Source organism: Theobroma cacao, chromosome 6 (assembly GCF_053813885.1).
Source record: "Theobroma cacao isolate CCN51 chromosome 6, ASM5381388v1, whole genome shotgun sequence".
Classification (NCBI taxonomy): domain Eukaryota; kingdom Viridiplantae; phylum Streptophyta; class Magnoliopsida; order Malvales; family Malvaceae; genus Theobroma; species Theobroma cacao.
This window is the reverse complement of record NC_142644.1, coordinates 26,974,308-26,999,788: the sequence shown is the minus strand read 5'-3', so window position 1 is coordinate 26,999,788 and position 25,481 is coordinate 26,974,308. Positions and strand designations below refer to the sequence as shown.

The window sequence follows — 25,481 nt, the reverse complement described above, 5'->3', positions numbered from 1 at the left end:
TCTATTTTGCTGCATTCATGAATATGACCCCTCAAAGGAAAGCACACCGAAACAAGTTGGAAAACGAAAAGAATCATGTAAACGCCCCATTATAACTTTACCGAAAGAAGGGTATCTTTATTTATTATAATTAGGGTTAACATTGGGGAGGATTTCAGCTTTCAACTTGTTTAGGTCATTAACATGTCTTTTTTTCTAATGTTATTACTTATATATCCGATCAAGTTTCCACCTCCTGTATTATATATATGTTTAGAGTGAAAAATAGTTGTAAAAAAAATGTAAATAGGGCTAATCAGTTCTCCATCTATAACCCGCGATCAAATCTATTAAGAATATATAAAATAAACACTTTGATTTTGAACAAGTTGAAAGCTGAAATCCTCCCCATGGTCGACCCCAAAAAGAAAGAAAATAAGCGATAAAACATCTTTTCAAAATTTATTAAGAATATATCTCTATCACGTAAAATATGAGTCATATAAAAATTTTTCTAGTTGTATTTTAGTTTTTTTAAGTAAAGGAATTTTATTCTTCAACAGCTCAAAGTTTTGACATTACGTTTTTTGATTTAAAGCTGAGGAATCTTCAATTGAGAATTTGATGCCTCGCCCACACCCATCACTCATGTTTGCATCCTCCTCAAAATTAGTTCGTCGAGAAGGAATAAAGGGATTGGTTACGTTTGAAAAGAATGATTATACCAAATTCCCTTTGCCTTGCTTTGTTTCTCTTTGTTCTTCGTTCGATGTGATGTTGCCAGCAGGTTTGTTTAACAAATTCAAAATCAACCTTTGTTTATTGGCCTAAATTTACTCGGATATACATGCATTTGTTCCGAGAATGGAACGGATTTGTATTATAATCCTGGCCCTGTCTGCCTCCCTCTAAACTTTAGACAATAGTAATACATAACTAATTTCCTGGTGATTTCGAGTATATTCTGGCTCTACAAGCTTTTCTCTTCCAACAATTTCTTGACTACTGCAATTTTCTTTTCGAAAGCATGCACAGAACCAACGTGAATCATGTGTTAGCAAGAATGCCTTCCAGATGCATTTAACTTAATGCCTACTCTTGGTCTTGTACTTTTGCTCCTAGTTTCTTTGTACCTGTCTCGCCTTTAGTGGCATGCTTCATTGGACATTGGTTCCGATACAAGATTCCAGGCATTCATCTTTTTAGTACACTGAAATAGTTCTAAACCTTCTCAGCAAGGAAAAGGAGAAAAAAGAAGGAATTAATTTCAGTAATTGACTCCCCCCACAAAAAAAAAAAAAAAATCATCTGCATTGTGCCCTCTAAGAATTTACTAAATTCACTCTACATATTTTGCAAAGAAATTGCCAGGGGAAAAGAAAAAATAGTTAAATACAGTAAGAGTTGACAGCATCAGGTTTACAGGGCCCATTCATGTTCAAGTTACACAGCTACATCCGATGTTGTGATACGTCTACATTAATTGGCAACCCATCTATGCTTTTGTCCAACCTGAACAGAACGACCTATACACACTTTAACAAATTTTTTTCCCTAGTTTGTGCCCTTCTGCAAAGTGATAATTAATTTTGACTAGACAAACTACTTTACGAATGACAAGTACAGCAAAACCATAGATGAAGATTACGGGATGTTCTCCATTTTTCTCTATCAGCCTATCAATATTTTCTCAACAACCAGTACAAGAAAGAAAAACGGTGCTAAAGATGAGAAGATGCTCCACACATGTTGCTATTGCTCAGTCATTTCTCTTCCAAAGCAATAGAAGCAGCAGTCAAATCTTCAGCTTTTACTGGTTTGTGCAGCTGCCAGATATGATTCTCAATTAAGGTGGGAAGAATGGTATGATCTATGTGGTTTGATACATCATAAATAAATAATTCAAACTTCAACCAAGACCACAGCCAACTTAATCAAGAATGGAGCAATTTGAACTGACTAGACTATTAATTTTTAGAATAAATACACAGGCTTGCCTAAATCCTCGGACTAAATGCAAAAGAATGTAAAAGTGATAATTAGGGCCAAAATGATCAGTATAAATGAATATTTCTGTAGCATTATGTAACATAAGAAAGACAAACTTACAGCTTCTGCAACAGCAAACCAATGAAAAGAACGCAAGAAGGCATCATCCGTTGAAGGAGGACTATCATGATTCCAATATGTTAATTTATCAAATTTTGCTTTCATTTGCCAGCTGTTCAAGCTCCCTTCAGATACATCACAAGCTTTTCTTTTGCCAGAGTTGTTCTTTCCCAGAACAAAGCCTGCAGAACAACCAGAAAATAGGAAGACTCTAAGAAGAAACGGAATATGAAACCTAACACTATGTCAACACATCTTTTAATATTGGTATAGTTGGAGCACAAAGCCTACTGCAAGACCAGTGCAACTTCCTAAAATTGATCAATTAATACGCACACAGGTGAAGCAAAAACAAGAATGTTCAGAGCACCCAAGTAGAGCATTTGTCTCCAGGCAAGCACTACCTTTCACTCTCATTAACCGATTCAAGAAAAGGAAAAACACAAGACCACATCCAATAAATCAATGACAATGCAATATCTTGCTCATTGTTTTGCAGATAATCTTTTCCTTGTAAATTGAAAACTATTAATTCTCCAAATCATTATAATTTCTTAGCTTATCCTCCTCAAATTCAATAGGCTTGAAATATTGTTATCAACAAAGTTCTCATAGTTTCCAGTGTTACATGCTTAGATCAACCATATCCCAAACATACAACTAGAACTCAAAATTGAAATCCACAGCATCACAAAAAATTCATCTTTCCAACAAAATAAAACATGGGAATTAATTAAAAACAAATCCAAAAAAAAGGAAAAATACCAGAATATCCATTTGGAATAGAAATAGTAGTTCCTTGAAGCTTCCTTCCTCTAAAATGTGCTTCCTCTACTGCTAACCCATCAATTTCCATCCCTGCTTAACATAAAATAAAACCCAACAAAAAAAATCAAATCTTTACCTTTGCATAAAATTTATATATGAGAAGCAAACATAGAGGAAAAGGGGATACCTTTGGCTTTGGGTCTGAAGTATTGGGAAACAGAGCAAGGACCATTGAATTTGATGCAGCATGGCAGGTGATGGACTTGACCACTTATACTTACTTCCTCTTCTTTGTCTTTCTGGCGTAGGTTTATTTTTCCTGTTGTTCCCTTATCTTCCTCCATTTTTCCCCTTTTCAATTCAAACCCTAACCCTAATTCTCTCCAAGCCTCAAAAATCAGGCTTTTCTATGACTTCTCAGTTCTCACCTGCTCTGCACTAAAGTTAATTTTTCCCGCGCTTTGTTGGCCCGGCTTTGGGTGCTTTTTTTTTTTTTTTTTTAAATCCCTTTTACTTCCTCTGTTTTCTAAAATATTTTATTAAAAATGGTCAATATATGAAAAAGATAATATAATAATAGAACTGATTTTAGTTTTGTTAGCATTGAACTTGAAATTGCAAAGAATTTTCAAGGTGGTGATGAGAGGATAGATATAGCAAAAGTCCAAAATTGAAGCTGAGTTAGTGGTGGAAATCTGAAGTGACTTGTAACTTGTAGTGGGCTGTACGATTTGAGTATTTTCAGTCACCCTCATGTCAGCATACATAACATAATTATTATTCACAAGTTTGCTTTATTACTTCAAATGCTTAGACAATAGACACAAACCAAATTGGTCAGGGTTAGGAGGAAGCACCATATTTGCACCTTTATGTCATTTTTCATGGATCATGATTCTAATAATTTTGCAAATGCTGAGCAGAATGGCTTCTCTGAAAGAGTGTCCTTAAAGAAGAGCAAAACTTCGAAGCTGAGTAAATTCTATATATATCTCGAATATCGAAGGCTCAAAACCTCTATTTGACAAAACAATCAATACAAGATACAACAAAATACAATAAACTACAACATCTGTGAACACAAATCCAAGGTTACTTTCTGCTTCTAACCGATGGTATCTGAATCTGCATGCTCAAAATCTTGATAAGAGAATATCGGTTTCTGTCAATAATTACAGTAGCACATTCTGGGTCTGGGATGAGAACCGCATTTCATCTACCTGGCGTCAACTTCTAGCTTTCTTGATCAGTAAAATTAGGGCTCTCGAGTTCACCCATGCTAGCAGATGCAAATGATTCAAAGGATTCTACTGATGATAGGGATGAAGCAGAATCATCAGAATCTGAGCCGATGTCATCATGTATCATAATGTGATCTTCATCAATTTCAGAAGTGTCTGAGCCAGATGCTACCATTAGAAGCTTGTTTATTGCGGATTTTGCAGTTTCAACAAACCATTCGTCCTCAGGGAGTGCACTGCCAAGATAAGGCAAAATTAGTTGCCAGCAGAAAGTTAAGGTAAGAACCAGAATATCAGAATGGGAAGGATGCATACCTTTCAACATCTCTGGCAGTGAAGGTTCTGATTGCACGAGCAGTTATGGCAGATGCAATCTGGTGCACATGCCTAGATGGGTAACCCGCAAAACGAGCTATTTCAACAGTGAAATGCATATCAAGAATTAACTGCCGAAACAAAGTCACATTAGAATTTAATAGGGCAGTGACAGCATTATAGGCATATAAAATTACAATGCCAAATCAAGGGCCTTCTATTGCCAGGTTTGTCTACACATGAATACCTTGAGGCCAAGGAACAAACAGATTAAACATGGAGTTGCCAAGATGACTTTGCAAGATAATTTTATCATCTTGAGGTACAACAGGCCTCAACAAATGCCATGTGGCTTTAAACGGAATAAAAAAGGGCAGAAGCTCATGTATCAGGTATATACTACACAGCAAAATCTACAGAAAAGATTTATTTAGAAGGTTAAGTGAAGCCACTTTCCAATCATGAAATAACAAAAATGAATTTTTGCAAAAGTGGCAGAAGATGCGGATAAACACACTGTGTGAATTATTCAGAACTTAAACATAGCTGACAATGATTTACATCTTTGAGTTCACAATTGCAGAAAACTGTTCAAAACACAGATATTTTGCTTCCTTTTCCTCTTTAACATAATATTAAAATTGTAAATAAATCCTGCAATTTATGGTAAAGATCAACCACAAACCCAGAAGAAAAGAGCTTCAAATTAAGGATACAATGATAACTTTCAAAAGTGATAATATTCAAAAGGAGATAGAAGTGCTCCAGAACCAACAAAAAGCAGTCATGGAAAAAAAATTTACCTGCTGTAATCCAAGTGGCTGAAGTGGAGTGGATTTATCCTCAAACACACCCCAGAATTCCTGCTCATCAGACAACCACATTAGAACGGTCTCTGTCAGTCTAGCAAGCAGAATTTTTTGCAGTTTCTCTTTTCCAAGTAGCACATCTCCAGCCACAGTTGCTAACTGCTGTAGCTTTGAAAATAATGCCTACAATAATAATAAAACAAAAACTCAGAATTAGCAAGATATGATTTCAGTCAAGTGCGTAATATGTCCAAATTTTGCATGGATGGATGACAGATAAGTCCTCACATGCCAATATAGGAAAACGATTTCTATTGACACCTGAAGTGAAACTTATAAATACAGCTTCTCACATGGAATCACATAACACATTTTACATGCCAATTTACATTCAATTTGCATTTTTATGCACAGAAGAAAAATAAAAGAGCTTGCAATTTAATTCCTATTCATGCACTAAAACAGATTAAAAAGTTACATCAATTGAAGAAACTGTAACTGTAAACCATACTTGTAATGTATAATCTGATAAAAAAAAAATGTAATAAAAGGTGCAGGGGAGATTCTTAAGAAATTACAGATAAGACAAAATAACTAAATATTCTAGAATTTAAATGATTTGTCTTTATTTAAAGATATAACAACTACCCTAATTCTAAAGATGAAAAAGAATAAGCTTAAAATGGAAAGCAAAATAAACTCTTCCATGTGCAGCATCTAAAGGAAATGGAAGAACTCTTGTGCCGTAGGGGAAGTTAGTGAGATTACCTGAAATGGCAAAGAAGGCAGAGTGTCCCATTGTGAATCTTCTCCATCTCCACCCAAATAAATTTGTGCATTTAGTCGCGTTTTTCCTTCTCTTGAGTAGATGAAACTCAAAACATATTGCCTACAAAAATGATCTCTAAGCTTGTCAAAAGAGTGCTGAAGCTGACGCCTCCAATCTTTTAATTCTGTAGTGGTGCTTGCATTAGGAACAATGTGTTCATTTCCTGGTTCCTGGCTTTCACTCTTTGGACTCCAAATTTTAACTACTCTACTAGGTAACAGTTCATCCATAATTGTAAATGCTATTCCCAGAATAGCTAGCTGCTCTGAATCTGTTTCAGCTCTAAAAGGTATGGTCTCTTTCAGCTCAGTAAGACTGTCATCATCAGAAGGGCCAGGCAGGGCTCTAATTAGTGCATCCATATACTTATCAAACAGCTGTGAAATTCTAGTTAGTACGTTTCCTCCAAAATGCAAAACAACCAGCGGCGTAAGCTGATCCAAAATATCCTGTCCATGACATTTTAACTTCAGCATTGCATCACTAAAATATTTGAGTAGCAACAGAACAGTAGACTTATTGTTTCATTCTTGGATACTGGCATGCAGAATATTCTATACTTTGTAGTTATTGCATACATAGATCTTTATAGCTAAAAGCCACAATGTTAAAATTCAAAACATACCATGCATACTAATAAGTTTCATATGTTGCAGCCACTTTTTGTGTGTTTTAATATAACTTCCATCTGCCAATGAAAGACTAAGGAATAATACTTAAAATTAATTAATTAAACAAAACCAACAAACAAAAGATAAGTAAATTAATTCTAGAATTCCATATTGAGATGCTTCTCTTGTACTTATTGTACCTATAATGGTGGAGCCTTTCTTTCAAGCACTTTCTCAATGTGATTTAATTTGATAAAAAGTAGTAAAGAACTACAGATTACTTCTTCACAATACCTAAATTCAATCATATGCTATAAAATCGTATCCCAATTCTTCAGCCTCTATCTCTAGAAAAGTGTCACTTTTAGGTCACAATTGTTTACATCTTAACATTTTTAAATGAATGAAGTATTTATGGTGATTGAGGTGCAAACACACAAAAGAAATAACCTTTTAAACATGGAAAAAAGACCAACTTACAGCCATAATAAACAAGAATTTCATTCCACTGTCTATGAGAACACTATCTGAAGAAGTTGCAAAAGCCGTCAAAGAAGACACAAAGTGAGGTGACATAGGCAAGTTCTCATCAACTTCTATTGAGTCAAAAACAGCCTTTCTAGCCCTCCTAAAATTCAACTCCAGCACTTCTTCTATATATGGACGCAAGAGCACCAGAAGCAACTTTGACAGTTTCAACCCCTGTGATTCCAGCATTGAGCAGTAGTTAAGGCTATCCTGAACACAAATGCTAGCTGCACGTAAAGCAGAAACTGTTTCTGAAGAAGGTGCATTGTCCTTCACCAAACGAACAAAAAATTCAATTTCCCACTCTGCCCACTGAACAACTCTATTGGTATAAACAGGATTGTCACCAAATATCAAGCCAGATTCTCTAGTTGTCAACGAGATCATAGAAAAAACAAGCCTAGACAGTGTGGCAGGAAATGTCTTCGGGCAGACAGAACATGAAGGAAGAAAAACCTCAATGTTTTTTTGCAGGCGGGAACCACTGCATTTCAAAAGTAATTGATGTGCTGAAGGACCTTTCCCAAGCTTAATTAAACCAGATAAAGCCTTCTTTAGTTCATTAGCACTAACTGCAGGCTGTTCAGCAATCTCAATAAGCTGATCCTCAAGCATTGCCTTCCTTTCTAGAAACGAAGACTTGTAAGTGGATGCTTCAGTTGAAGAGTCTCCAGATCCTTTTAGCTCAGGAAAGTTTCTCTCCTCAGCCTCTAAAGCTTGCTGGGCTTCTTCAACCTTATGTTCAGCCAAAAGAACATCAATTTTCTCAAGGAATATTTTCTTGTGATCATCCATTTTATTTGGCAAGGGATCTTGAATTTTACTAATTTCAGGGTCTGGCGGTGTGTCGTTCATATCAGCATTTGCCCGGTTCCACTCATCCAATTCACAACACACCCCAGAAATTAGATCCTGCACAAGAATCCCTTGAGAAGAGATATGCCTTCTCAGCTCAATCAGCTCATGCTCCATTTCAACGACTTCTTCAGATATTCTACAATTACAATTACAATCAATCATACTCATTTGAAATAGATAAAATAATTAGTAGAACTATAGTTAGAAAACTTTTCAACTTTATTTTCATTTATCATTAAAAGGTGAGCAGGAACACTTCTATTTTACCTCAAGAAAGCCAAGTATTTTGTGCGCATATTCCCACATAAGTTCTCCACAGCATCTTTCAGATCCAAAAGCTCACAACAGAGTTTTCTGATCCCCTGCATTATCAAAATATCCAAAATTACATGCTAAACTAGCAATAGAGAACATGAGAAAACATCAAATCTGGTGATGATGGTTGAAACCAGGTAATTTCATGCTCGTAAAAGGAGAAACTTTGGGCAGGAAAACTCAGGGAAATAGAGAGACGTTTCCAGTGTTTAATTAATAAAACATATAACGATACAGATTAATAATTACAATTCCATCAAATACATAGGTGATTTTGATTGATTAAGCTAAGTGAGCAAAAACCCATGCAACGAAATCCCAGGAAAGACCTTTTATTTTTCACTTCCTAGATAGAAAATGTAGAAAATAAAGCTATATTTTTCCCTGAAATTTGACTAGAAATAGGACCAACCCATATTCGAGAGAACAAATCTACAGTAAAAGATATAATTATAAGCAAATGATCACGTAGAAAAATGGGCGACAAAGCATAACAAAACCCACAACTTAGAATCTAGCATCCAAAGTTTGAAAGGAAAGAACAAGCAAACCAGAGAAAATAAAAAGAAACTACTTTTATTTTCCAATTTCTGGGAAACAAGCAAAAAAAAATAGAAGGAATAATGCAGAGGGTGGAAAAAAATGACCTTTTCAGTGTGAGATTGATGAACAGAATCAATCTTGGACTGTGGAGTGATGCTCTCAATAGATGGGAAGTCATCATCTTCTTCACTGCTCTCCATTATTCAATCTTTTGGGGGTTACCCTCTTCTTTCTATCGTCGGGAATTCAAATATATGGTTCTTCAAGCTTCAGTGAGTGAAACTGAAAGTCTGAAATATTGAGCAGAGCAAAGAGGAAGAGTTCCAAATGAGAACATGTAGTTTGGTGAGACCGAGGGCAAACTGCAAAGAGAACATGTAATATTCGTTGTCGGCTTTTGCCACTTTGGGACTTGTGTGGGACTTTACTATTTAGTTTTACCACTTTACCTTTAGGAATTACAACTAGTTTTGTGAAATGCATCACATTCACGCTATTAGCAAGCTACCCATAATCATTCATGAAAATTCCAATTTATTTTAAAAACATAATATCACCTAAATTATTTTTTAAAAAATTTAAAAACAAATTTATTTTTCTCTGACATTCACTCTAATTCTTATATTTTTATTTCAATGAATATGTCATTTGTCATTTCATATTTATATGATTGGTGTGGCACTTATATGAAAGGTAAAAATATCACAAGATCATCTTATCATAATCAATATATCATGTCATCATCTATTATAATATATTATATTAACTTTATGTAGTATAAAATGACAGTTAAAATTTTGATTAATAATAGTTAATCAATAATTAATTATTAAAATTTATTTGATTCAAAATAAAAATATAAGAATTTAATTAAATGCAATAAAAGAATAAATATTGGTATAAAACTCAAATAAGCTTTTAAACTATTCAATAAAATTCGAATAAGTTCTCATTCTTTAATTACGATTATTCAAATCCTTATATATTTTTTTTAAATCTCAATACTTTAATTTTGAATCAAATAAACTCTTATCATTAATAATTGACTAATTGTCATTAATCAAAATATTACTTGTCATTTTATATGCACGTAGTACTGACATAACATTGATGCGAAGAGTGAAAAATATCACATCGTCGTGTAATTATGCAAAATTAACATGTCATGTCATTATTAATTATGATATGTTAACATATCATATTATATCAATTATGATATGTTTTTTTTTTCATGTCAATGTTATATGATACACAATGATAAATGATATTTTGATTAAATCGATCATTAATTATAAGAGATTATTTGATCCAAAATAAAAATATGATAACTCGTTTGACTCACAATAAAAATACAATAATATATTTAATTTAAAATAAAAGTATAAAAGCTTCATTAAATATAATAAAAATATAAGAGCTTATTTGAATTTTTTAAAATAATTTAGAGGTCTTTATAGATATTTGATCATAAAAATTTATTTTAAATTTTTAAATAATTCATAAACTTTTTAAAATATTAAACTTATTTTAAACATCTTACATCAATAATTAGTAGTATTAGCTAGGTAATTTCTTTTCATCACACTTCAATAAAAAGTTTAATCATGAACTACTAAACTGAAGAACAATAGGAGAGGAACCCATGCTAGGCAATATTCCAACCTCTATCTCTTTGTGAAATTGGAGTTGTTGGCATGTCAATAACCTCACTTTTTATGTTAGCATACAAATAAAATTCACAAATTTATTAGACTAAAAAGGTCAAAGTATAAAGGCTAAAAATTATTGGCTTTATTTTGCCTTGCAACAGCCGTCTTAGCTCAGCCGGTAGAGCGCGTGGCTTTTAACCACGTGGTCGTGGGTTCGATTCCCACAGACGGCGTTCTATAACTCCTTTTTGTTTATTTGTTTGAAATTTATTTATAATTTAATATGTAGGATAATTTTATTTGCGTCCAAGTACAATCAAACGAATAAGAGAATGCTGCTGATCCACTGCTACGCATCATCAACTCACCACCGTGCATCCCCCCATCCCACCCGCCATTACCTTTTCCGGGAAACTCCGGCGTCATCACCAATTATCTCTGCAACTTTTCCTCACCCCTCATCTTCTTCTTCGTCTTCAACAAGTTCAAGGAGAACATTATCAGTGTCTATAGCAACCACCACCATTTCTTCGTTAATCTTGTCATTCTATAGTTCTGCTCTTTCAAAATCGGCCATTAAAACCGACTTCTTCGACCTCCCTAACTCCGGTGGTGTCAAGGCCTTGGACCTCCGTCCTGGCACCGGTGCCACTCCGGTCGATGGAGACCAGGTCCTTTCTTTAATTATTAGTATATTTCCTTTATTGTTACACCTTGGGCTTCCAGGTAACTTAAGAATTTTATATTTTTGCGTGTAATAAAGGGCTTTTTGTTTTTGTTTATGAATGCATGCACTTAGTCACATCACATATAGTTTTAATAACCTTCTCGCACTTCTAATTGTTGAATATAAAATGTAATTAAACAGGTTGCGATACATTACTATGGTAGGCTGGTAGCAAAGCAGGGATGGCGGTTTGATTCCACGTATGATCATAAAGATGGCACCGGGGAACCAATTCCTTTTGTCTTCGCCGTTGGCTCCGGGAAGTAAGTTTGTCAGAACATTTAACAGGGTTTTGATTGTTTTAGTAGCTAGCTGATATAGTGTATTGATGTGAAGCTGAAGGTCTAAATAAACTACCTTAACCAATAATTTTCTTTGCTTTCTTTTCTGCTTGTAATTTTGAATGGTTATAACGAAAACATATACGGGATTGAATTGGAATGAATTCCACCCTCAGTCAAAGATTGTTGGGGTTTAAGAGAAGGGAGGGAGGGTTAGGTGGGACTATGGGTTGATATTCACTGGCCTAATTTTTTATTGTCTAGCAAGTCCAATTTGTGTACATAGAGTTGGGTGGTATTTGTTAGATCCCAACTAATATGGTTTTCAAGTTCACCAACATTTATTAGGTATCACTGACTTGCTAATCCATATCAGTTGAAGGTTGAGTTATGGTTATTGTATTACATCGATCGGCTTTGAATGTCTGCAGCCATATTACAGCAGTAACTTTGGCTCAAAAAAATAAATGTAGGTCATTTCTGGGATTGAAGCAGCTGTCAGATCAATGAAAGTAGGTGGTACTCGTCAAGTTATCATTCCTCCCTCACAAGGATATCAGAACACTTTGCAGGAACCTATTCCTCCTAATGTATGTAATGTTGTTGCCCACTTCTTTTCATTGGACCTTTACATTTCCATTGTTTCATCATTTTGAATTTATTTTATCTTAATTTCCAATCTGGAACTCCCTACTATTACTATTCGGATTTATGTTTCCAAGCCTTCATTTAAGTGTACAAAAAACTTTGGCCAAAAGGAAAAAAAAAATGAACAAGAGATTTCAATCTTGAGAAGACTTCAGCTCTGAGGAATATGTATGAGTTATGAATTCTTTGGTCTAATTGCACTGTAGGGTGAGGAATTTAGGGGAAAAATATATGTTCACTCTGAAAATAACCGTTGAGTAGCATTGCCAGTTATGTCAGGGAAGGACCATGGAGACTGCTGGATACAGTGGTATAGAAACATAGGTTCATCTTCATTATTCATTAGTAAAGGAACTTGGACTCAAATTCTTTCATGATTACCAAAATGTTTTTTCCAAAATGAAGGTATGCTTAGAAAAATTGAAGATATTCATTATTCAGTAATTTGTATATTTCAGCTGGTACTTATAGTTAACTGATAGGAACACATTTTAGCTGATACAAACATTTAAGGTGGTAGAATTGCTAAAACCTGGCTAAAATGAATGTTTATGGTTTTCTTTTGGCTATAGTACTGTGATCTGGTTGTTACCACTTACCAATGTTTACTTGTCTTCTGTTCTGCTATAGTTCTTTGACAGGCAGAGGCTGTTTACTACCATTTTCAATCCAACCCGCCTTGCGAATGGAGAAGGCTCAACATTGGGTACCGTAATATTTGATATTGAGTTGATCAGCCTAAGGCACTAGTAAACTCAACTTCCATTTTATAGCACTGAAAGATTAACTTCTATGGCGTCCAGATTCTTGTTATATGGTATAGAGGCACAAAGCAGCTCATGTAACCAAAAATTATATCCCATTTTGATGTGACATTTGTTCCTTAGTTTTCCAACCATAGATTCAGTTCAAGAGGCTGTGTTTCATTGCAAACGTCCAGCATGGAGATGATTGCTGGTGAATGCAGGTATTTCATCTCCTCTGCTTCTTGAACCACAAATCTCTATGTTTCGGACATTGTTAATCTGAAGTGAGAAGGAAATCAGTGAATCACTTTAGAGGACTATAGTGACAAAGATCCTGTATTTGATTATATATTTTTTTCATTTGAACATGAGATTTCTTGTCCCATTTTCTAGATTATGAGATCAAGGTAGAATATTTTGCAGTCAGTGTATGGTTATAACCTCTGAGATATTGACTTTTAACATTTTTCTAAACTGATAGCCTTTTCTGTTGACTATTTTTTTTCTTCCATGAAATTTCAGTGGTTTGCACATAAGAATTTGAACTAAGGATATACCTGGCATCATCTGAAACGAAGGAAGTTGTTCAATATGCAAATCAAGACTTTTTATCAAGCGGGAACCCAGTTATAAAAAGCTATTCCATCCCTCTAGATCTATGGCTAATCATGTTTTTAACTGGCATAACTGATCCCCAGAGACTGCATGTTTCACCCCATCAATATTTAGCTCTGGGAACTTAAATATGTGGCCATGTGCCAGACCAAACTGAAAGGATAACACTTTTTTATTTTTTGAAGGCTATTCATCATCCATTTCCAAGGTAGCTATATCGATGATTAGAGGGTAAACTCTATCTACATTTTTTGTGGTTTCAACTTTTTTTCACAAGATATTTTTTGTTTTTCAATTAGCATTATGCGAATTATTTCTATTCTGTTTGGCTATTAATTCTACTCAATAAAATTTTAAAAATATCCTTAACTATGAACAAATAAGTCCAGAGTGACCGGCCTAATACTCCATTCTCGTTAAATTGAAAACAAATAACTAGCAGTCAGCAAATTCTTATCGTGTATCACTGGAATATTAAACTAAGCATTGTGCATGGTTCCTTCAGTACTAATCTTCTATATACCACCGGCTTATTCCCAATTGCACAATTGTTGTCGAAAAAGTAAGATGGTCTGGCAGATGAAACCATAAATCGTTTCGTAGGGACCATTAATTAGAGTGTTATAGGGCTGGTGTGACATCATGTTTAAGCTGTTGAAAATTTTGCATGGGGTGCAGCTGCAATCCCAAATAGCTTAGCATTTCTGCCTCAAATTAACCGTTTTTCTTTTTTTGATTTGGATAAAAAGGATTTGAAATTTTTTTTTAAGTAAGAAATCATGTATCAATCAATGGATTAGATGTTCGGGTGTTTTAAATTAACATTTAATGAGAAAAAAATCCAAAAGCATAATTTTTATTCTGATAATAAATTTTCAATTCAGCCACAGGCAACAGACAAACAGTGCTACATTTAACTTTGATCCAGGCTTAGTTTGTTATTTCATAGAGTAGATATTAAATTCTGATTCTATATCATACTCTTGGGTCTTTGCATATTTAGTTACGTAGTGCAGTGAATTTGGTTTATGTTTCTTCTTTGGACTTCTCTTAGGCTTCTCCTCCCACCTATGGGCTAGCTGATTAAGTTTCTTATCGTTTGGGTACTAAATTACTGCTTTCTTGAATGAAATTGCATTCACATGCCAAAAATGAAGAGAACCCCTTGTTAGGCTCAGATTTATTTAAAAGCCGAAATGTCAAAACGAGTGTGGCCTATGAACACATCTATTACAATATTCCTATCTGTAACTGCAGCTTATGCTTGAATTATTTGCAAATGTGAGAAAAATAGAAAATTCGAGCTTATTGAATCAAATGCAAGCCTTAAAAGAGTAACGATGCATGAAACCTGTGAAAGTAGTATGTATTATCACAATAATAACTTATCTCTGATCATGTAAATGAATTAAAGCTTTTCATCAATTGCACTTAATAATAATTGGGGTACGTAAATGATCATTTGTGGTTGTAATCATCTGTTTTAGAGTGCATATTGGAGCCATTGGAATCATTATTGCTTTACCATACTCCTATATCCTAGTTCCTAGCTACTTATATATGCTTCTTGCTTAATTTATTATTAAATTCCATCAATTAATGGAACTCCAGCCTATCGCCACCTTTCAGCTGGCAGGTTGGTTTATAAATATGACACTGAAAGGCTACCCCTGCAAAGCTTAGATATAGAGATCCATACAATATATACATTATAAAGTAGCTTTCTGGTTTTCTTGCACATTTTTGCTACATGGGCACCATGTTGAACAGGCTTATCATCATTTCTGCAATGTATCAGATTTTAGCAATCCATTTCTCATCAAGCATCTGTTCTGCAAAGAAAGTTTCTGCTATGTTTGTGTTTGGAGATTCTCTGGTGGAGGTAAGGAACAACTGCTACATTAACACAATTTCAAAGCCAACGTGTCCAAATGGTATTGATTTTGTGAAAGGATGTCCATTATCACGCTTTTCAAGGTAAATGGTGGGATATGCTCCAGCTCTTCGATGTTATCAAGCTAAAAGTTGCTCTATGGGCCCGAGCAAAGTGGCCTGAAACCTGCAGCACCGCTTTTGGATATCTTCCGCTCCCCCATGTGTGCCAAAAATCCTCGACATGCGAAATGGGTTGCTCACTTGCGGGCACACTCGAATTTAACGTGGATGGGTTTGTCAGGGGATCTCCGGGAGATGCAGATATCGGTGATCTGTTGAGGGACAACACGGGCCGAGTTAGAGTCCTCTTCTCCTAGTCCATTGGGATAGGTGACTTGAACCTTACGGAATCAGAGAGGCATTTATGATTTTTGTTGCTTCCCGATGGGCTTCCACCCATAGTATCAGCATTGAGAGCGAATCTTCGAATGCGGCAAAGTGGGTTAATGATTCCAAAAACTCCCCTTGGCGAATGAGAAAGTGGGTTCTGAATATCGAGGGGCTCAGGAGACAAATTAATGAATGGCAAGTAGTTCCTATCCTACGTGAGACAAACCAAGATGCTGACAACTTAGCCAAAGCTGGAGTCTGCAGGTCAGATGATCTTCTGTCTGTCTTTGCATGATGCTATTATGGGGAATATGTTAGGTTATGATTTTTGCCTGCACGCTTTTCCTTTGTGTCTGTCATCTGTGCTTGAGTTATTGTAGCTTCTGGGTGAGACAACAGCACTGCTTCTCGGTAACGTTGAACCTCCCTGCTGCTTAGTTTTCCGCTGGGGTTGTGTATGTCTGTTATTCCCTGCATCTGTTGTGGGATCATAAGGAGTCTGCTGGCCCTCTCTACAATTTATGTTCTGACAGGTGCTCAGCCAAAGAGGGCTTCTAGACGTTGCTGCTGTGTTGTGATTATATCTGTCTTTCCTATTCTCCTTGTGTACTGTTGTGTTTTTTTTTTTAGATCAGTTGACTGTATATCGTGGAATTATCACAAGCTTTGATCTGGTTGTCCGCCTACCTCTTTGATATGGTGGCCATCACCCCCAGTTATATAATTTTCATGCTTAATAATACTTCTAGATTACTTATTGTAGATACTAGATTTTGGTTAATACTGTTACTCTAAAGAATTACGTTACAATATAATATTGTATAGAAAACAACCAGAACAAGTGAAGTGCTACTTCACGCAGAATAAGTAAAACAAGTAGAACACTACTCCATATGAATAATTAATGCAAGTAGAACAACTACTTCGAATAGAATAACCATTTCACTTGGATGACAGTAAAAGCAACTCGAAATAAGTGGCAGGGTTCATAGGTTACTTTCATCTTGGGATGTTCCAGAGAGTTTGGCTTGGTAGCTCAGATATGGAGGTAGTTAAGAGGTCTTCCTCTTAACCCTTTCCTGAAGTACAAGTGTTTCACCTTCTTACCTTGTTCTCGTATACTTATTCATGTACAGCTTATTCTCTTATACCTATTCTCGTACAGCTTATTCTCTTGTACTTATTCTTGTACACCTCTTTTCTATTACCTTTACTTGAGAACAAGTCTTACTACATCCAATTACAGTAACGGTTACTTACATTAATATTCTTCATAATAATGTCATTCATTAGGCGCATTAAAGCTTATTCTTATGTAACCGTCACTTTTAACACTATATATAGAGCCTCACAATTCATTTGAGAGGACTCTTCTTGGCCCCTCCTAACACATTCTCAACTTGAGAGCTTCTCTCTCTAAATTCTCTCTCTAATTATCTTGTACTCTCTAAGTCTCTTTAAGTCTTTTCTTATTGTCTTCCACCTGCCACAGCACTTAGTACTTCAGGAACTGCTTCAATCTTCCTCTCTGTCGCCTCTGGCACATCCTTTTACTTGTTTGCAATACTTCCTCTCCCTATCACAAGAACCCCCTTTACATTTTGGCGACTCCACTGGGGAGGAGTGATTGCATTAAGTAAAAGCTTACTAGAAAAAACTTTGCGTTATTGGAAGTAATAGACAGTTCCTTTAGTAACCAAGATACATTTATTCCAACCTACATCCAAAAGTTGATGAAAATGATTGAGGCTTCTTAAGAGAGAATGCAAATGTTATAAGACAACAATAGGCGGATGTTGGAGACCATATCTCAACTTGCATCCTTCACTTCCATCATTTTTCAAGCTCAATCTGTATACTTTAATGAGAGTGCACCTGACAAAGTCACCCCTCTAGTTACAAACACTAAGAGGAATGAAGGAAATGGAGAAACTACAATCGATGTGGATGTTCAGGGAGAAGTTCTTCTTCTACTCAAGAGAAGGTTAATCTCCAATATCAAAAGTCTAGAGAAGACCTCATGGAATACATCTAACACTTTAGAGAAAGGGTGTTGGATATACAAGAATCTTATGATGAGAAGGAGTTGGTGACGGTTTGCATTCAAAAAAAGAAAAAGAAAAAATGTTTGACGAGTGTAGGCTACACTAGCAGAATTTACCTTTTCCAACTTTTACTACGTTAATGGAAATGGCAAGAAGAACCAATAATACGGTTCTCAAACAAAAGAGAGCTACTTGCTTCGATAGAAAGAATACTCCAACAGTGAATGCAATTTAAGGAAAAGGTAGAGAAAGAAGAGATCCTTTTTAAAAGGGAATATTCCATAAGAAAATGCAAGCAGAAGAGTTATTGATTGAGAACAACAGGGTCCAGAACAACCTGCTTCTTGCTCATGTATGATATTTCTATGACTTTAAATCTTCATCGCTTTATGAATTACAATTTGACATTTAAAAAAAAAAAAATTCATATTCAACCGCTAGCTTTATCGCTTATATTTTGGCTGTTATTATATTATACTATTGGTCGCAAGCTTTATTGCTTATTCTTTGACCATAGTTCATCATTCTTACTTCAGCCGCAAGCTTTAACGCTCATATTTTGGCTGCAATAATATTCTACTTTTGGTCGCAAGCTTTATCGCTTATTCTTTGACCATAATTTATTATTCACATTCCAGCCGCTAGCTTTATAGCTCATAATTTGGCTGTAATGATGTTATGCTATTGGCCGCTAGCTTTATCGCTCATTTCTTGGCCCTAGCTTATTACTCACAAATTGGCCGCAGCTCTTACGCTTACTTATTTTAAGGGTTGAATTAACCTCCTTCATATCAAGTTAGAGTTAATCTCCTTGATGTAAAGTTGAGAGTTCCTTTTTGGCCACATACAATAATATGAAATGTAAACACCTACGCAACAAGCGTATAGCATTATTATTATTGCAAAAGAAAAAGAAATATGATATATCAATAGTGGAGTACTAGCTCAAATGAGCTTTCAAAAAGAGTAAAAGAAAAGCAAAAGACTAGTCAATTACATACTCCATAGAGAAGAGTTATTATTGGCAAATACAGCTAATTGTTCTTGTACTTCAGCTTCACGTTTTTTCAGTGAAGCTATCTTTGCTGCAATGTCTTCTAACTCATCCTCCAAGGAAGACTTGTTGAGAAAAATCTTGGCTTTAGATCTACAATCATTGAGGCACTCAAGCTTGAATCCAAAGTTACAAGCATCATCGAAATCCTGTAACATCTGTTGCAATTCCTCTGGTGAAGTACTCATTAGTGGAGCATGGGAAATGGTTAAAGCTCTACCCAACACTTCCATCATTAAGCAAATGACGTCTACGTTCTTTACAAAGGAGGTACTCCAAAACTCTCTCTCTATATTGAAAACATGCTCCAAGAATGCCACATACTCCAATGAAACTTGAAAGCCATGAAAGTCAACTTTCTTACCACATTGTTTAGTATGTGCTACTTGAGTGCCAGAAGCACTACTTGCATCTCTGTGTTCTGGCACTGGGGAGGAAGAAGCACGAGAATTAATCGGAGTAGCTCTAGCATCATTAGTAACAACTCCAACATCGTGAACAACCTCAATATTGGAAGTTGCTCCGACATTATTGATGACAACATCAAGAATAGCTCCAGCATCAACTCTAACATCAGGTACAATCTCAATAGTAGAAATAACCTCAGTGTTAGGAACAACCTCGGTATTAAGAATAGCCTCATCTTGAATAACTTGGGGAATAAAGCTCTGAACATGATTTGGAAATAGAACATCCAAATCAAGGACATCATCAAAAGGGGCTAGCTCACTTTCACTTTCAGCTTCATCAACATCAACAGACTTATCATCAAATTCATCACTACGTTCAGAGTCACATGATTCTTCCTCAATCTCAGCTTCAAAAGTTTCTTCCTCTTCAATCGAGTTAAGTTCTACTCTCACAGTTGTTTCTCTCTACAAAAAAAAAAAAAGTATGATGAGGGAATGAATTTAAAAAAAAAAAAGTAAAAGAAGAAGTAAAAGATGAACTTACTTTTCGATGCACATGTTCTGTTTGATGAGTAAGAGCGCGAGCATCATCATCTTCTTCTTCATTTACATTTCTTTTCTTTTTGAGAGAAATCAAGCGTAAGGATACATCGGAGTTACTTATAGAAGGAGTATAGAGACAAGCTCTAGGATTAGTCAAAGGAACAATAAAATATCTCCATTTTTCAACACACTCCATCCAATAAGCAAACCATCCAGAAGTGTGGATACCAACTCTATCAAAAGCTGGGACAGTAGAACTTTTCAGTTTATCTGAACGGAGTGAAAGTCCTGTCATGAGAAATGAAGAAACGCAAGAAGAAAAGCTGATAGGCGAAGAAGAGTCAGGTGGAGCTGGTTGATCAAATCCAAATTGACGTGCCACTCTATAAGGAGAATACACTTCAACAGAACGAAAGTTTCTATCTCCACCAGAACTAGAACTCTCAATCATAGAAGGCAAATGGGAACTATGAACCCATATACAAAAGTTAATACCTCGTGAGCTCATTCTTCCGGACTGTAGAGGATGAAGGTCATAATAAATTGCAGGATCACCAAATCCATTTATAGGCTGCACATAAGGTCTGGGATTGAATTCTTTTGTAACATCCATCACTTCAAGAACATTACCCCTTTGTAGTCGATCATGCCATGCCTAAGCTCTATAGTTGTTTCTGGATAAAGGGTTATTCATAGAAAAAGATGCAAAAGGATATGCATTAGGCATGGGAGCACAAGTACCAAACCTTTCCCATAAGCACATCTGAATGAAGGAAACATCCACATAAGTCAAAACCTTGTAACGCCCAGCTGACTCAATAGTTTTAAGTTGGTATAAGTCTAATCTCTTATATAGGGATCCTAAATACAGTGGAGCAAGAGGAAAGCGTATTCCCTTAACAATTTTTATTGCTAAAGGAACAACTGCTGAGGAGATACCATCATCTGGACACCCTGGGAGTACGTGTCGTGCCAACCAAAAAATTGTTAAAGCTACTAGCTCATACTTATGGTCTGGGTACTCAGGAGAATCAATCTCAATTCCTTTAGCATTAAACTTTTTATAAAAAACCCCTATCCAATTGGAAAATTGTGCAACCTTCGAAGTTTTACTTAGACTCTTAAGTAGATCAAAGAAAAAGTCTCGAGTACATACCTCTTCTTCAGAAAGTTTAATAGAGTGAAAATCATCATTTCCTATACAAGGAAGTTCCAAGAGAACACGTACATCTTCCAGAGTGAAGGTAAATTCTCCCCATGCAGTAATCATAGTATGAGAAAACGTGCTCCACCTCGCAAGAATAGCACGCCACACATTTATCCTTTTTTCTCTACGAATATTGAGCTTGGAAGTGATACGTATAGCATCAAGTATCCCAGCAGAAGAGAGAAGTTTAACATAAGAAGGATTCTTCAACACCTTAGTTACCCATTCATCCCAACCATGAACAAATTGAGAATTGGAGCCTAACTTAGTAGCAGAAAGGGGAAACTCACCACGTTCAAACCTGAATTTCAGAATAGATGGTCTTGGAATACCACTTCTTCTATGAGGAGGTGCTTCTGAGCATAAACGATTCCAATCATATCCAACAGACTCAGAGGGATGTTCGTCAACCTGTCTAGCACGAACTTCTTCCCAAAAACGATCTTCTCCTTTTTCTCTAATAATTTCATCTTCCAAATTTTCAGGAACAGGAGGAACTTCACCATTCTTTCCTACTCTAATTTTCTTGGGAGCAACTAATTTGGAATCACTATTCTTCCTTTTATGTGCAGTGGTTTTCTTCCTGGTTGCAACTCTTCCAGGCTCACCATAATTGATCTTCGGAGGGACACGCGTCCTAGGCATAAAGGATGATGGAAAAAGCTGCCTACAAACATGATCATGAAAAAAGAGATAAGTATACATACGTAATAATTTTTTTTTATTTTTACTTATTTATTATGCATAAAAAAAAATCACAACCATAAAGTAAAACAATAAAACTTATCAAAATTATAGATTTTTTTATTATTATTATTTTTATATGTAATATAAATAAATATATATAATAAATAAGTAAAACTTAAAAAAAAAATTTATATATATAACATTTTAAATATATATATAATATTTAAGGAACTCGCAACGCTTGCTGCGAGCTTTGTTAAAAAGAGCTCGCTGCAAATCACTTAAAAATGCTCGCGGCACATGCCGCGAGCTTCACTTAAAAATGCTCGCGGCCTGTGCCGCGAGCTTCACTTAAAAATGCTCGCGGCACATGCCGCGAGCTTCACTTAAAATTGCTCGCGGCACATGCCGCGAGCTTCACTTAAAAAGCTTTTACTTTAAAGCTAGAGCAAGGCATAACACAAGTCAAAGTCATAGTACAAGCCCAAGTAAAATAATAAAAAAAAAAATTAGAAAGACATGCCGTTCAGTTTTGTTAGCTTTTATGCAAAACAAAAGACAATGATCAAAGTCAAACAAAAGACAAAAGAAAGACATGCAGCTTTTTGCCAACTTTTTATGCATTTACTAGTTTGTTTCTTTATTCTAGTATTTCTCCTTCCTAACATGCCGTTCACTTTAATTTTTTTTTCTTGATTACTTTATTCTAATATTTCTCTTTTCTATTAAACACTATATGTCAAAATAAAAACAATAAATTATACTTAAAAAATAATAATAAATAAATTAAGAAGCTTATTACTCCAATTTGTAAGATTCAAAAAGCAAATAGAAACCACAGCTACCTTGCAATGAGTCAGAGTAATAAAAGATTAAAACAAAGCCAAGGTAACATAAATGTTCTTACTTTATGATTTTCTTTTATAATCAAAATATCTCATGCATGAAATTTTTTTTTCTCTTTCCTCATATTTTAATAAAAAAAAAAATTTCATGCAGGGGGCAACAAGTATGAGAAATTCAACTAATTGAAAAAAAAAAAAAACAAACTTACTTGAAAAGATCCGCAAAAGAATCGACTTTGCTCTGAAATTTGTTTTTGCTTTACTTTAAATTTGAATGAAGAAAATTGTTTGTAATAACTTAATATTTATAAGCCACATAGAATCAAGGTTTTTATGAAAAAGATATTAAATATTATTGCATAATCAATAAAATATTACAAAAGATATTGACATTAAAAAAAAAAATACAATCAAATATTACGAAAGATATTAAATATTATTGCATAATCAATCATATATTACAAAAGATATTGATAAAAAAAAATTAATTAAAATTAGTAGTACACTTTACAGAAGACAGTAATGTGTTACTACCTAAAGTATTACCGGTTAAGGTGTTACTGTATAAAGTAGTACTATCCAAAGCATTACTGCTCAAAATGATACAGTATAATACGTTATAGTACAAAAAAAAATTTACTTTAAATTAATACATAAGAATTATTTTTTAACAATAAATTCTTATGCAGGGGGCAAAATGTAGATACTAGATTTTGGTTAATACTGTTACTCTAAAGAATTACGTTACAATATAATATTGTATAGAAAACAACCAGAACAAGTGAAGTGCTACTTCACGCAGAATAAGTAAAACAAGTAGAACACTACTCCATATGAACAATTAATGCAAGTAGAACAACTACTTCGAATAGAATAACCATTTCACTTGGATGACAGTGAAAGCAACTCGGAATAAGTGGCAGGGTTCATGGGTTACTTTCATCTTGGGATGTTCCAGAGAGTTTGGCTTGGTGGCTCAGATATGGAGGTAGTTAAGAGGTCTTCCTCTTAACCCTTTCCTGAAGTACAAGTGTTTCACCCTCTTACCTTGTTCTCGTATACTTATTCATGTACAGCTTATTCTCTTATACCTATTCTTGTACAGCTTATTCTCTTGTACTTATTCTTGTACACCTCTTTTCTATTATCTTTACTTGAGAACAAGTCTTACTACATCCAATTACAGTAACGGTTACTTACATTAATATTCTTCATAATAATGTCATTCATTAGGCGCATTAAAGCCTATTCTTATGTAACCGTCACTTTTAACACTATATATAGAGCCTCACAATTCATTTGAGAGGACTCTTCTTGGCCCCTCCTAACACATTCTCAACTTGAGAGCTTCTCTCTCTAAATTCTCTCTCTAATTATCTTGTACTCTCTAAGTCTCTTTAAGTCTTTTCTTATTGTCTTCCACCTGCCACAGCACTTAGTACTTCAGGAACTGCTTCAATCTTCCTCTCTGTCGCCTCTGGCACATCCTTTTACTTGTTTGCAATACTTCCTCCCCCTATCACAAGAACCCCCTTTACTTTTAAATTTTTGACCCTTTTCTTTTAAATTTTTTTTTCAATTTTAATAGGATCAATGGAGGAAAAATACCAAATTTTTTCATGCTTTATAAATAATAACTTTTCAACGTTAAATGGGGTGGATTGACTCCATTGAATCAAGTACCTGTAGCCCGTCCCTGACAAAAACTGATCTGACCCAATTGAGTTGTTCAAAATCTGATTTATTTTAGGTACATATATAATTTGCAGTTAAATTTAGAATGACTTGAACTTGAACTAAATCAAGTTATGATCCCATCTCCAAACTGAAAAGCCATCAATAGTGTAATCCAAAATTCCAAATTCAACTCAAATGAAACCAAAAAAGATAAAATCTTTCTCCGTGGACAACTAATTAAGCAGCTTTCACACGATTCCATCAATACTGATCTTCGTATAGTTCCCAGAGTAAATCACTCAAGGAATATAGTCTAATAGCAGTATATAGGCAGAAAGAAATTAAGCATATTCTTTCTTTCGGGACCATATTTAATGGAGTGTTAGGCTGGCAACTTTGATTCTTTGAAGGCGACCTAGCCGATCACTTTCTGCACAGAATTTGAAGTGATATCTATTAAAACCTCCCTGCTGTACTCTAGGCCTAGTTTGTTAATATGGTTGCAAAGTAGGGTAAATTACAAAATACCCTTTCAATATATTAAGTATACTTTGCTATTTTTGTTTCAAAATGTTTTGTTCGAATTATTCATTATTTTTAGTCAACCGCTTTATATAAATACAAAAAATCATAATTACTCTCAAATAATTAAAAAATAAAAAAAATACAAATAATATCATAATCTTATTATTTTTTGAAAAGTAATCATAATCTAGTTTAATTAAATGATAATGAAAATGTTTCTTATTCAACATTTACCAACTGAAAAAATAAAAAAAGAGACGCATAATGGTGAAAAAAGGAAAACTTAAAAAAAAGAAATAAATTATTTAGGATTTTTTATTAACAATTATAAAAAACCTCATAATTTTGAAGTGAAAAAATAAAATCTAAAAAAATTAAATAATAATATTTTAATTAAACTATGTATAATTTTTTTTATTTTTTTTCTATTTCCTCTTTGTTCTTTCCCTCTATCTTGTTCTCTTCTTGTTGGTGTCGAAATACATAATGGTCCTTTTCTTTTTCTTCCCCTTTCTTGCTTTATCTTTCCCAATTAGATTTCGGTTAAATTATATAATTAGTCCCTATACTCTGAAAAGTAATAAATTTAATTCTTATACAATAATTTGTAAAGTTGGAGTTCTTAAACTTTTTAAAATTGACAATGTTAGTC

The 25,481-nt window shown here is 34.6% G+C and overlaps 2 protein-coding genes, 1 non-coding gene and 1 pseudogene across 5 annotated transcripts; 2 read left to right on the top strand and 2 right to left on the bottom strand.

Annotated features, from left to right (window-relative positions):
* Window positions 1–805: 805 nt before the first annotated feature.
* LOC18596408 (uncharacterized) lies at window positions 806–3,423 on the bottom strand. Of its 2 annotated transcripts, none has more exons than XM_088807087.1 (4): window positions 3,044–3,423; window positions 2,854–2,946; window positions 2,089–2,270; window positions 806–1,206 (listed from the first exon to the last, which is right to left on the bottom strand). In XM_088807087.1, the coding sequence occupies exons 1-4, from the start codon at window positions 3,198–3,200 to the stop codon at window positions 1,201–1,203; spliced, it is 438 nt and encodes a 145-aa protein (XP_088663213.1). In that variant the 5' UTR covers window positions 3,201–3,423; the 3' UTR covers window positions 806–1,200. The 2 variants fall into 2 exon arrangements, with proteins under 2 accessions (XP_088663213.1, XP_017978594.2); XM_018123105.2 differs by lacking the exon at window positions 806–1,206 and adding an exon at window positions 1,344–1,805 and having other exon boundaries at window positions 3,044–3,418.
* Window positions 3,424–3,820: 397 nt separating this feature from the next.
* Window positions 3,821–9,279, bottom strand: LOC18596407 (LOW protein: exocyst complex component-like protein). Its single transcript, XM_007024846.3, has 7 exons — window positions 9,010–9,279; window positions 8,315–8,409; window positions 7,142–8,183; window positions 5,990–6,499; window positions 5,216–5,404; window positions 4,413–4,543; window positions 3,821–4,333 (listed from the first exon to the last, which is right to left on the bottom strand). The coding sequence occupies exons 1-7, from the start codon at window positions 9,103–9,105 to the stop codon at window positions 4,090–4,092; spliced, it is 2,307 nt and encodes a 768-aa protein (XP_007024908.3). The 5' UTR covers window positions 9,106–9,279; the 3' UTR covers window positions 3,821–4,089.
* A 1,435-nt stretch (window positions 9,280–10,714) lies between these two features.
* On the top strand, window positions 10,715–10,787 carry TRNAK-UUU (transfer RNA lysine (anticodon UUU)). The gene has a single exon. It is a non-coding gene; the product is annotated as a tRNA-Lys (tRNA).
* Window positions 10,788–10,870: 83 nt separating this feature from the next.
* LOC18596406 (peptidyl-prolyl cis-trans isomerase FKBP17-1, chloroplastic-like) lies at window positions 10,871–13,382 on the top strand (annotated as a pseudogene). The gene is made up of 4 exons (XR_016026963.1): window positions 10,871–11,225; window positions 11,423–11,548; window positions 12,036–12,152; window positions 12,841–13,382. The product of XR_016026963.1 is annotated as a peptidyl-prolyl cis-trans isomerase FKBP17-1, chloroplastic-like (transcript).
* The last annotated feature ends 12,099 nt before the right edge of the window (window positions 13,383–25,481 follow it).

Excerpts from the sequence above, each read along its gene's own strand:
- LOC18596408 (XM_018123105.2), bottom strand. The coding sequence starts at position 3,200 with ATGGAGGAAGATAAGGGAACAACAGGAAAAATAAACCTACGCCAGAAA. Across the intron at positions 2,947-3,043 it reads CTTCAGACCCAAAGCCAAAG|GGATGGAAATTGATGGGTTA; the intron begins GTATCCCCTTTT and ends TATGTTAAGCAG. Across the intron at positions 1,806-2,088 it reads GGTTTGCTGTTGCAGAAGCT|CTGCACAAACCAGTAAAAGC; the intron begins GTAAGTTTGTCT and ends CATATCTGGCAG.
- LOC18596407 (XM_007024846.3), bottom strand. The coding sequence starts at position 9,105 with ATGGAGAGCAGTGAAGAAGATGATGACTTCCCATCTATTGAGAGCATC. Across the intron at positions 6,500-7,141 it reads AATTCTTGTTTATTATGGCT|GATATTTTGGATCAGCTTAC; the intron begins GTAAGTTGGTCT and ends TGTCATGGACAG. Across the intron at positions 5,405-5,989 it reads TGCCTTCTTTGCCATTTCAG|GCATTATTTTCAAAGCTACA; the intron begins GTAATCTCACTA and ends TTATTATTGTAG.